The sequence below is a fragment of the Saccopteryx bilineata genome, chromosome 2 (genome assembly GCF_036850765.1).
Source record: "Saccopteryx bilineata isolate mSacBil1 chromosome 2, mSacBil1_pri_phased_curated, whole genome shotgun sequence".
NCBI lineage: Eukaryota > Metazoa > Chordata > Mammalia > Chiroptera > Emballonuridae > Saccopteryx > Saccopteryx bilineata.
This window is the reverse complement of record NC_089491.1, coordinates 80,426,281-80,439,444: the sequence shown is the minus strand read 5'-3', so window position 1 is coordinate 80,439,444 and position 13,164 is coordinate 80,426,281. Positions and strand designations below refer to the sequence as shown.

Below are 13,164 nucleotides of genomic sequence, written 5' to 3'. Positions count from 1 at the left end.
CATGCGGGAGTCTGTCTGTCTCTCCCCGTTTCCAGCTTCAGAAAAATACAAAAAACAAAACAAAACAACAACAAAAAACCCCAATTTCTAGGCTATATTTACATAGGAAACACTACACAGCAAGGGTAAACAAATATGGGTCTAGCTGCCGGGTTTTCTTTTTAAAACAGTGTGTAAGTGTGCTGTTGGAATAGGCACAATGGACATAGCTTGCCCATGTGTGATTATGGCCCCTGTTCTTGCACACACTCAGCTATCCTGTAGTGAGTGCCCATCATACGCCATGCACGAGGCCATGGTATCCAAGACCTGTCTGCAGGAAGTCAGACTGACGGGGGCTCCAGGTGTGGCATGTGAAAGGGGAAGAGCAGAGTGAACATGACCTGATCTGGGGGTCCAGGAAGGCCTCCTTGCAAGAAGTGACAGAGACTGGGGTAGGAATAAGGTTCTGGGGGTGTGTGTTGTTGGGGCCTTGGGGAGAGAGGAAGAGACACAGAATTCGAACAGCTTAGAGTGGTACCTGTTTCCTGCACAGGATTGGTTCTCTAAAGGCTGGAAAGACAAGGTGCCGTGGTGACTGGTGCATTTCAATCTGAGTGTCTCTCAAGGCGCGCTCGCGCCATTGCCAAATGCCTACCCCATACCTCCTTCACCAGTGCACCTTCTTGAAGCAGTTTCTCCAATTAATTAAAAAAAAAATTTTTTTCCCCCACCGAGGAAACACTTCTTTTTTTGACTGCCAAGGAGGCGCCCATGAGGAACTCTGCAAAAGCCCTGAACATATTCTTTGCTGCTCTCCTCAGGTCCACAATTTGTCCAATGACCATGGGCTCTGCTGAGCTCCCTTCTTCCCACTGCCAGACAGCGCAGTCCCAGCAGGGCTGCTGTCCGTAGTGTCCATTGCCTGCCGCCCTGCCAGCCTCTCAGCCTCTAGTTCTGCTGAAACAGAGTATCATGCCTCAGAGCTGAGCATTGTGGAGAGGCCTGACATTGGGCCAGACGGTCCTAGTGGGCCCTTCTCAACGTCACTGCTGCCTGAAGAAAGTCTGCACTCTTCTCATTGCCCCTTTGGCACGCTCGCCGGAGTGCTCAGTGTGCACTTTGGGTCTCTTCTGGCTGCCCTTCCCAGCATTCTGCTTTCTCTCTAAGGATGCTCTATGCCCTGGGTGGCGGCCCTCAGATTGCTGCTGCTCAGATGCCCATCTCGCCTCTCAATTTGTCTCTGTAACTCCATCCATCTTCCCTCCTTAGTCACATCTTTGTAGTACAGACTCTGGCTCCATCGGTTATTTTTGCTTATCATAGAATCCCTGTCTGCTAATCTGTTTCTCTCCCCGCAGAGGTGACTGATCTCTCCCACAAAGGTGACAGGTCACTTCTTTTATCTACTACCTCACAATGATAATCACATCGTTAACAATTCATGTAATACTTCCTGAGCTCCTGTTTGAGTTTTCTGTTGCCTTTGCCGTTAGATTTCTCAGCATGGCAGCCTCCCGCACCCTCGGCTGCTTCAGCAGCGCCCAGTCCTTCAGCAGCGCCCAGTCCTTCGTGCCAGCCCAGCTGCCACCGGAGCTGCTTCCGAGTCACCAGACGAGACTTGTCTCAGCCTTCCTGCCTTGGATTTTTCTGTGGCATTTAATTGTTGAACCCTTAAACTCTTTTCTACATTTGGCCTCTCTCCCACTGAATTTTTTTCTTTTTATAAGTTTCCCACGCTCTGAAACTTCTTTGCCTTGCTGCTTCTTTTTTTAAAAATACTTTATTGATTTTACAGAGGCAGGAGAGAAAGGGGAGCATGGAATGGGAAGTAACAACTCATAGTTGCTTCATGTGAGTTGTTCATTGCTCGCTTCCTGTATGTGCCTTGACCAGGGAAGCCCAGGGTTTCAAACCAGCAACCTTGACATTCCAGGCTGAAGGTTTATCCACTGTGCCACCATAGGCCAGGCGCCTTGCTTCTTAAATATGATGTTCTTTCAGGTTTTGGCCATGTTCTTATTCCTTTCTCTGCTCAGCAACTGTATTCATATTTTTTATGGCTTTGTGTTATTCTAAATGTTTTCCAAATGTGTGTTACCGACAAGTTACCATTTTCAATAGTGTGTGGACATTTCCCAGAATTCCCTCCTTCCTTTGCTTCCCTTTTGTTGGTTGACTCATTCATACATTTATCACCCATCCTTACTTCTCTAACCTGGCACCCTTGACAGACATGCTGATCAATCAAGATGGTCTTTCTTAGCAAACTTGGTTGGACCTATGAGTTTTTTCCGTGTGGCCCCTCAGGCAGCCACTGAGAGTTGGTCCATCAGTTGCATCTATTTGCCACATTAGTACCAGATAGTCTGTAAGGTTGCTTGTTCTCCTCACATATTGAAAGCTGTGCCCCTGCTTTCTGTCACCCAGAATTTGGTCCCCTGAAAGATTAGTCACCACCAAAGTTCTAGTTTATAATCCCTGCTCAGTTCCCTAGCACCATGGGCAGAATATAAACTGGAGTTACTCAGATTTCTTACAAATTTTTTTTTTTCATTTTTCCGAAGCTGGAAACGGGGAGGCAGTCAGACAGACTCCCGCATGCGCCCGACCAGGATCCACCCGGCATGCCCACCAGGGGGCGATGTTCTGCCCATCTGGAGCATCGCTCTGATGCATCCAGAGCCATTCTAGTGCCTGAGGCAGAGGCCACAGAGCCATCCCCAGCACCCGGGCCATCTTTGCTCCAATGGAGTCTCGGCTGCGGGAGGAGAAGAGAGAGACAGAGAGGAAGGAGAGGGGGAGGGGTGGAGAAGCAGATGAGCGCCTCTCCTGTGTGCCCCAGCCGGGAATCGAACCCCCGGACCCCTGCATGCCAGGCCGATGCTCTACCGCTGAGCCAACCGGCCAGGGCCTCTTACCAATTTTTTTAAAAGCTCTATATAAAAGAGATAGGAAGTATGAGTTGTCTTGTCTTAAGCTTGGCATTAAATGTATCTGTGTATGTTCAAAAAAGGTCTTAATTTGCAGTTCATAAAAGCATTTTCACTTGTCTCTTTGCCTCTGGATATACTATAAATATGCGAGAACAAATTTTAGTAAATATTTAAAACTTTTATAAACCTCTGCTGGATACACATGCACTTCAGGAAAAGCATCGGCTTTACCCACCCCCAGAGGCTAATTGGATCCACTTGGTAAGCTGTTCAGGAAGAAGGACATTCCAGAGACATGAGTCCTCTTCTGGGTAGACCCTGTCTCTAGGATCTGTGTTGCTCTGGACACCCTCAAAGGGTTTGAAACTATTGGCTTGGAATGATGACCTTTAGGACTTGAGGTTCGGTGATCCTTGGCACCTTTCCCTCTTCTAGACCACGAATGCATTTTCTGCTCCAAGTATTTTCCTCCCTCACACAGCTGCTGCAACAGGTCACAGGCTTCCAATTACTAGGAAACAGGAAAAGCAGGCTGCAAATCCTTTAAGAGTCTGAACTTTGAGTTTTCAATTGGACTGTTAATGGAAGTGGGAGGTGTTATGGGACCTGGGATGAACGCTGCTGCTGACCAGCTGTGTGGCTTTGGGCAGCACCTCTCACCTCTGGACCTCAGTGTCCACATCTGTATGATGAAGCTGTCGGGCTGACTGACCTCTAGGGTCCTTCTGGATTCAGCATTGCATAGTCTTTGGTGTCCTGGTTGTTGCTATTACTAATTTATCTAGTGAGACTCTCTTGTTTAGGCAGTGAACAGAGTTCTGTAGAAAGATCAGAATATTAAAAAGTTTTTGGAATTGTATATATTTGTTGGTCTATATTAGAATAGTTTGAGGGTCTGCAGGAAAGGGGAGAGTGCCTTACCTTGGAAGACTCTGTGTACTTAAGGGGATGGTGAAGGGGAGGGCCTAAGAACTGCCAATTAATGGACTGCCCTTAGGTTTATCCAAGCAGCCAGGAAACAGAAGTGTATGTTACAGAGCAGCATCCCATCAAGTCACAGAGTAGATGGCCATGCTAAAGAGCACAGGCGTTGGAATTGGGCGGAAGACCTGGGGCCCTAGTGCCGATTTCATCATCCTCTGACTATGTGACCTTGAGCAAGGTAACCTCTCCTAGACTGCAGTTTTCATGTTTATAAATGGGATAATAATGTTGTGTCTTTCATAGCATCGCTGTGAGGATTAGATTGGTCATATATAAACATCTTCACCCATGTGGTGTATAGTAATATGTCAATAACATAGCCTGTTAAATTACAGAGTGCTTGCCTTTGACTGGGCTAGGCATTTTAATCTTTGATATCTGATTTAATCCATATAAGAATACTAAAGTAGGAGTTTTTACCAACAACCAAAGTATTATAGGGCAGAAAATTGAAGTTCAGAGGAGTTAAGTAACTAATTTTCTCAACATTGCCTAGGCAGTCAGCGGCCGAGGTAGGATTGGAAACCAGATCTTCCTGCCTCATGTCCCTTTCCGCCATGCACTCTACTTCCTGGAGCAAAGGAGGGCCCTCTTCATTGCCCCTGCCAGGCTAGGCTCAGCAGGGTGGCCCAAAAGACCGTGGCAGAGGCAGAACAAGTCATGGATTTCCACAGATGCTGTTCTCTTTACAAACAGGTTAGGCTCTAAAAGACTGTTGGAAGTTCATTTGTTTGGAAAGTCCAGAGTTTCTACTGCTGGCTACTGCTCTTCATGTTGCTCATGTTGGTGGCAGGAAGAGTTGCCATGCTTTTGTTTTGATAACCAGCTTTTTTGCAACTATGAAAATGCTTAACCTGAAAGTTTGTGAGTAGAGTACTGTAAGGTAGTACAAAAGGTAAAGTGTCCTAAAGGAGAAAGGGCAAAACACCATGCACACGTGGAGAAAAAGGAGATTCACAGCCAGTAACAGTAGGGTCATCAGTTAGCTTCCTGGGATGGTGGTGCTGGTGGTGGCATTCAAGACGGGCCATTTAAGCACTGCCCTTGAAGAAAGAGAAGCATTTTGGAAAAGTGAAAGAGGTAGGAAGGAGAGAAATTGCAGGGGTCTCCAAACTTTTTACACAGAGGGCCAGTTCACTGTCCCTCAGACCATTGGAGGGCCACCACATACAGTGCTCCTCTCACTGACCACCAATGAAAGAGGTGCCCCTTCCGAAAGTGCAGCGGGGGGCCAGATAAATGGCCTCAGGGGGCCGCATGTGGCCCCTGGGCCATAGTTTGGGGATGCCTGTTCTAGGGAGTGTTACAGGTGCAGAAAACTGACGCTCAGCTCTGTGGGGTGAGGGGATTACAGAAAACTCCAGTTAATTTTTCATGTCTTTTAATGCCTTTGATTATGTCACACTAAAGCAGGTCAGAGAGTTCAAGAATGAGACAAATACCATATTAGTCAACAAAATATTTCTAAGCACCTTTGCCTTTCCTCCACTTGCAGGGAAAACTTCCAGCACTTGAGTGCTTGTGTTCCTTTTGTTTGTGTCTTCAAATCCTAACCCACACTTTCCAGTAGGAAAGCCATCACCACTGGTGGCTGTCGAGCACTTGAAATGAGGTAGTCCTGACTGATATATGCTGTTAATGTGAAACACATACTGGAATTTGAAGATGTAGCAAGAAAATAAAATCTCTATATTTTTTATATTTGATTACATGTTGAAATGCTAATATTTTAATATATTAGGTTAAAATTAAAATATAAAAATTAATTTTGCCTGCTTCTTTTTACCTTTTTCAATGTGGTTACTAGGAAATTTAAAATGACATATGTGGCTCTCATTTATAGCTTGTGTTCTCTTTCTATCGGGTGGTGCTAGTCTAGAGGTATCTGTTACATCCTTAAAGTTGTCATCCATTTGAAGGTTACCTGAGTTATAGATAGCTTTGAACTAGGTGTGCGTCAGGAAACCTACCTCGTCACTGAGATGCACTAGAGAGCTAGGTTCCGCCTACAGCAGGGCATGTAGCTTGCTTGCTCTCTGAGCTTCAGAGTTTTATCTACAGAGTGGGGACATTGGATCTGATATTCTCCTGGCCTCTTAATTTTAAAATTTTATGATTCTAGCTTGGAGTCAACTATTGCTTTATTCTTTCTGGGTTCCACTGAAAGGTCTCTCCTACTTCCTTTATCATTTGCATATCAGAAAACAGCAATATTATTTCCCTTTCCTTCTGGTTCTTTAGAAAAGCTTGGAGTGGAAAGACTTTAGAGAGTGCTGATAGATTAAAACACCTTCTCCCTCCCTTTTCTCTTTGCTGTCCATTGGTGCCATCTTGGCTTCTTTGAGTGTCCTCCTGAGCATGGTGACCAAGGCAGCTCCTAAAATGATACACAGAACAGGGTGCTTGAAGAGGTCTCATTTTTTTGGTTCATGGCTGTCAAGACTATTATTAAATACCCCAAATATGGTGATTTCATAAACCTTGTTTAGGTACCATCCAGATTCATAAAAATTGAGAATCAGTCTTTTCTCTTTTCACTCTACTAATGTTAGAACAATTCATTTTCTTTATAATATCTCTTGTTCAGTAGTTCATCTCCCTATACAATACACAGCTGCTCATCCATTTGTTAACTAAATATATATGTCAGGCATTGGGCTAGCTTCCAGAACATAGAGATGTCAGACTTGGTCTTTATCCTTGAGGAACTCCTTGATAAAGACCAACAAGAAGTCATGGTGCTTGGTGGCTTGAGAGGGATATTCAGGGTGTGTGGGTGCAGGTAAGGAAAGGAGGCAAACTGTTGAGCGATCGCAGGCAATGAAATACTTACTTTGAAATAAGAGTTTTGCTATTTCAAAGTAAGACAAGGTTTTAGTTAACTAGCAACAAGTCAAATAAATAAAATCTGCCCTATAAATATATATTAGATATAATTCCATTTAATGGAACATCAACGTCTGGATACAAGTGTTTTCTATACTAAAATCCCCTCTCATGATACCAATCACGATGTAGTATTTTGCCATTAAATTTATTTTTCTTTTGGAATAAGCCTTTATAGTATGTTACAGTTTTAAAAAGTAACAATATAGAAAGTGGGTCATATAAAAGCAAAGTTTTACTGGTTTTAAAAAACAAGGGCACTGGAGAGGGAAAATATTGCTACGTCTGTGGAGTTGTTTTATTGCCAGTGCCTGAATCTGTTATCCTTAATAAAATCTTGACTTTTCTGTCAAAGAATGCGGGTGATATTTTTGGTAGTCAACACACTTCTTGGCTTTTGATTTGAGGTTTGTAGGAATTCTAAAAAGTAGGATACTAAGGTACTAATTGGCTCATATTGAAATCTCAGATAATTGGATGGATCATGAGCTCAGAATGGTAGTAGAAGCTAATGTTTTTATACTGTAGGAGATGGTAATTTTTACTATAAAACAACCATTTATCTTGAATGAACAGAAGATTGAATCACCCAACTTACGTTCCTATCATTAAGAGATACTTTATATCACATATATATATAATATAAATACATGTTGATCATTCTGTATTAAGGCCAATGATGTGCATTTTGAGAAAGGAAAATGAAACTTTTATTGAGCGTATTTATTTTTCTTCTTTTTCCAAGTGAGAGGAGGAGAGATAGATAGAATCCCTCATGTGCCCCAACCAGGATCCACTGGGCAACCCTTGTCTGGGGCCAAAGCTCTGCCCATCTGAGGCCATGCTCTCACACCAAGCGGTTTTTAGCACCTGAGGTGGAGGCTCCACAGGAGCCATCCTCAGTTCCTGGGGCTGATGTGCTTAACCCAATCAAGCCATGGCTGAAGGAGGTAGGGAGGGGAGAGGGAGAGGAGGGGGAGGGGTGGAGAAGCAGATGGTTGCTTCTCTTGTGTGCCCTGATGGGAATGGAACCTGGGACATCCACATGCTGGGCCGATGCTCTACCACTGAACCAACTGACCAGGGCCTTATTGAGCATATGTAATATTGTGAAATTCAGATATTCATAGTATAAGGACAGAATATTTACAGAAGATCTCCCTGTAAATAATTAGAAAAACCTAAAATATTCCTCATGAATCAATAACACTTTATAATGACAAAAATAAAAAGTAAATATGACAAGTTTATATCATCTTATGGCTATGCAAGACAGAAATCTCTGAATGAGAAGAAAATAAGAGATCTCCGTAAAGGCTGTTGTTTATATGCAGTTGTGTTCATGGAACAATACAGTAGTCAGTCCTTTTCTCTGGGGCTTGGAGAGTTGAAGAGAGGTGCCCAGTAATAGTACTGGTGGCAGCAACATTTACATGGAGGGTCTAACTTATTAATAGAAACAGCTCATTAATTGTTGTCTAGAAAATAGCTTAAGAGTAGAGAGGGATGAATTCTCAGTATATTTGTTTTTCCAGCTTTTTCTTCCCTTCTCTCCTCCCCTGTGCTTTGCCCCAGAGTGCTGTGTGGTTCAGTTTCTGTAATTAAAATCAGCTCAGTGTAAAAAATTCTATGATAATTCCATGTCATTCCTTGATATAACCGAGTTGGAAGTCACTAATAGGGTTTTGTGGATGTGCTGGTGCCTGATGATTAGAGGTACCCCAACTGGTTTGTAAGGATTCTATGTGGCACACAGATGATTGATACACTCCTTAGTTGTTGAGAGCTCAAATAGCTGCCCTTTGTCCAGCAGTTAGTAGAATAATAAGGTTTGTTTATTACTAGCATGTAGAAGGAAAAGCTCACTATAAAGTATAACTGCAAATTATTTATTTATTTACTACCTGCATGATGACGCATAGAGTTTATTTAATCATTCTTTTATATAGTCATTCATTTAATTAATGTTTACTGAATGCCTACTGTGTGCCAGGCAGGATATGAAGTAGTAGGGGTGTGGCAGTGAGCAGGATAGAGAAGGTCCTGAACTTGCTAGACGAGACAGACAATACACTCACCAACAGATGTGCCCATCACAGAGAACAGTAAGTGATTAGAAAGGTGCAGGGTGGTAAGAGTAACTGTGAGAGGGCTGTGGGTAGGGGGGCGTATTTTCGGTATAAGATGATCAGTGGAGGTTTTTCTAAGGAGGCAGCAATTGAGCTGAGAACAGAAAGAATAAAACAGCCAGGATTTCAACTGAGCAATGGTTTGATATGGTCAGTGGTGTATAGCATGCTACTTGTATGCAAGGATGATATTCTGAACTGACCCAGAACCAGTGAGGAAAGACAGCCTGACCCCAAAGCACAGCCTTGGAGCACTAGGTTAGGTCAGATGTTAAGCCCTTAACTGTTAGGTGACAGAGGGGTGTCAGGGGAGGGCTTGGGGCAGCTGAGTTGCTACTCAGAGGGCTCATGGTCAACACCCATTTAACTATTATGTAGGGAAGTATTTAAACAAGTACTATGGCACATGTAACAGCTGCACATCAGCCATGCTTATGTGTAGCTTTATGATCCAAAGAATTTTGACAATTAACTAATTGTAGTTATGGATCATTTAAAAAGTTGTGCAAATTTTACATAGTTCAATAGAGAAAAGGAAGGGTGAAATTTCTGTTTTCGATGACAGCAGTCATGACTTTATAGTCTGGGTCACATTTTGAGAAGGTAACATCATCAAACGATATAATCTTCTCAGGAAGGTAACCGGCCTAACTTCATTGGTTTTATAGGCGGCATCACTGTCCACATCTCCCTACCAAGATTTACGATAGGACAGAGAAACCATGTCTTCTCTCCGAGTACACCGAGAACTACCCTCTCTATTACTCATACCTGCCCAGAGAGTCCTTCAAGCCCAAGATGGAGTACCAGAAAGGGTCCATACCAATGGAAGGCCTGACTACTTTCAGGTAAGGGCAGTGGTATGAATAAATGAACAGATAACAGTAATGGGGTAATGTACAATACCAATGCACAAAATTAATGTACAAAAAATGTTCAATATTGCGTTAATGTGCGCTGTCAACACATGCTATTAATGTCTTATTGGTCATTTACTATTTCTGAAAGAAAATCTTGCATGTATTCATCTGTTCAGTTTTTCCCAATCTCCTCCTAAAGAGAAAGGATTTTTGTGTGGAGGTGGGAAAGGAGGGGAGGGGAAAGACTAAATCAATCTACATAAAAAGAGTTGGAAGTTAAGCAAAGTAATAAAGGGGTGGAAAGAGGGGGACTGCTGAAAGAGGAGCTTTGGGCTTTGGCAGCTCAGCTCCAGGTCACCTTGGGTGGTAGTAATGGTGTTGGTTGTGGGAAGAGAACTCAGCAATGGAGAAAGAGTGGCCTTTTTTGAAATTATGCTATAGGTTTTGAATTGTGTTTCCCTTGAGTGTTCTTCAAGAATATGAAGGAAGAATATTTCCTTTTAAATAACTCTTGCCTTGTAAACTCTGATTCTTTAAATCCAGTTCTGTGCAGAGACTGAACCACAGGGCTCAGCGCAGAGGTGGGATTCGAATAATTTAACAACCAGTTCTCTGCCTTAATGACCGTTTTAAGTATAAAAAACTGATATACCTTAAAGGTAGTTTATTATTTCATGCATTTAACACTTAAATAAGAACAACAAAAGAGGTACACAAAACTAGATTATATTATGAGTTTTAGAATATTAATGAAAAAATATTAAATAATATCTGACAAAAAACAATAAAACTATTATTTAAGATATTTCCAATGACAGCTTGTCACCTCCTGGTTGTTTGGTACTTTTTCTCTTTACATTATATGTTTGTTTACTGAAGTAACAAAGGTGAGGGGATTAAAATGTAATATTTCATCAAAGGTATAATGAGTCTTATGAAATGAATAAATAAATATTACAAGCATAGTTCCATCAAATTTTTTTCACCTATGGACAGAATGAACATTACTATGGGTGCTTCGAATACACTGTTGTGCAGATGAATGTTAAAAAAGAGTAAGGAATATAAATTTGTGATTTTCACATTGGACAGCTGCCCAGGCGCCCACCCTTAGAGAGAAGCCTAATTACAAGTGCCATTTTACCAACTGGTTTGCTGAACTCAACAAAAATTAGGTATCAGTTCTGCCGAACTGGTGCGAAATGGCTGAATCTCACCACTGGCTTAATGTATTTGGGTTGCAGATATCTGTCTTGAGAGGGTGGGATAAATAATCAAGTTCAGGATTGTGCTACATGTTGCCATGATTCTAACAGAATCTGCCATTGACGGACTAGTTACCACCAGGTGGTAACTTGCGACTGGTAACTCATTGGAGTAGAAATATCTCTGCATGCAGCCAGGAAGCATTTCAGACTGTGTGGCTCACTCCCCAGCTGAGACTGAGGATGGACACATCCTCTGCCTGTGCCACCTCCCCTTGTCGCACGGCTGCAGCACAGTGCTTGCACGTTATAGGTGCTGAAGTCCTGATACGATTTTTCCCTGTGCCTCTAACTTTGTGCTTTTGTGGTAAAGGCCTCAGATGACCTGAGGCTGAGCAGAACAGCTCTCATTCGTTCTACCCCCAGGTACCCCCAGGATAGGCCTGGAAACATCTTCTGTTGAGATTATGGGTTGGAGGAATAGTGTTCCTACTGAAAGTTGCTATCTTTTAAATTCAAAGGAAGTCCACATCTGGGTTATGGGGCAGAAAAGACCCACAAGGGGAGACAAGGGGAGAAATAAAGTCAAAGGATTCCTGAGCTTGGTGGGAACCTCCGGATGGGGCAGCCAGACGATGGGAGGGAGCCAAGTCCTTGTCTGACGCTTGACTTCAATCAGGTCACTTTTATGCTAGGCAGTTCTCGTAAATAATTTGGTTTAACTGTGAGATTTCCAGGTCCTTCTTGAAAAAACTGTAATTTGCATACCCTGTGTTTTATCCCATGACTTATTCAACAACATGAACCTTAAAGTCTGGGCTTCATTTTACCAAGGGAAAAAAAGCATTCTTAGTTTCTAAGAGTTTAAAGACCACAGCAAGAGATGTGAAGTCTTCTAGAGCATTGCTTTCCCTTTTAAGAAACCTTGGAAAAGTCCTGGCACGTGCTTAAGAGACGTGTGACTGGTAGTAAAGGATGAGAGCTGTGTTGAGGAATGGCTTGCAGACACCACATTCAGCCGCTAGGTGCTGGTCTTCTCAGTCTCTTTATACCCAATTTGCAGGAATTGTGAATGTAAAATACAGAACAACTTCAGATGTTGTATTAGGGATCTGTTTCATGTCCTGGAAATACAGAAAAGGGTGTTTTAGGGCTGTGTGTTGAATGCTTTCTGTTTATTGTCCACAAGCTCAGGAGGAGGATAAGCCTTCTCTCTGGGGCAGGAGCCCTGCTCCGTCACCTGGCTCTGAGCCCTCACATTGAGCCTCACAGGCCCTCCTGCCTCCCCATAGCACTTTGCAAAACAAAAACTTCCCCTCTGACCTGTCCTAAATTATCCGTGTCTCATGTCACTTACAACAATAAACATATCATCCGAAGGCCTCTCTGCCCTTGCCAGAGTCAGAGTAATAATATCATTCATGTCAAGATGTGGCCTGAGTGGAGGAATGCAGAAACTGACAGAATTTCCAAAACAAGTTAATGATCATAGGGGCTTTAAGAAGAAAACGGGGGAGGATCAAGGTTACTCATGGGAAGGAAAAAGAGCAGAAATATTTCTCCCCTGTCCTTTATTTTCTTCCCCAGAAAGAGAACTAAGGGAGAAATGAGCAGATGACATCTTTTCTCTGCCCTGTACGTCAGCCCCGTGCCTTCCATGCTGGGCACTCGTGTTCACAGACCAAGAACAAAACAGTGTCCCCGTCAGGCTTTGCTTTTTTAAGTTCTAGTGAGTTGTCATTGAGATAAATGAACAGAAATCAGGATTTTACCAACCATCTTTTCTGAAAGATAAGTGAACAAATCAGGATTTTACCAACCATTTTTTTCTGAACCTTATGAAATCAGCAGAGGCTGATTCATATATGTGTACATACAACAAAACTGTTCCTTATCAAGAAATGCAGAGCTGTCATCTGGGTGCCCCACCAGAGGCTTCTGGGAGAAGAGATGGGTCAGCCTGGTGTCTGTACACCCCGGTGTCTGCATGGATTGTCACCACCCTGCCCTTAGGAACCTTAGTACCAGAATGTCCCCACCCACTTCTGTATCTAATGTCTGACCTGGCTTGGTTTCTGAGACGGGCTGTGGGGCTGCCACCTGCTGCATGATAAAGTCATGTGGCCCAGGACTTGGCTGGCTTTGGTGATTAAGACCAGACACAAAAAACACCTGGTTTCTGGAA

General features: G+C 43.0%; 1 protein-coding gene across 1 annotated transcript in view; it reads left to right on the top strand.

The window, feature by feature from the left end:
- The first annotated feature begins 283 nt into the window (after positions 1-283).
- The window catches only part of SAXO1 (stabilizer of axonemal microtubules 1), a 49,108-nt gene continuing 36,227 nt past the window's right edge, over positions 284-13,164 (top strand). The window contains exons 1-5 of the mRNA XM_066254362.1: positions 284-344; positions 862-1,105; positions 1,476-1,602; positions 4,396-4,595; positions 9,583-9,762. Of these exons, the coding sequence (XP_066110459.1) occupies positions 284-344; positions 862-1,105; positions 1,476-1,602; positions 4,396-4,595; positions 9,583-9,762 (812 nt within the window). The remainder of the gene's footprint in view (positions 345-861; positions 1,106-1,475; positions 1,603-4,395; positions 4,596-9,582; positions 9,763-13,164) is intronic.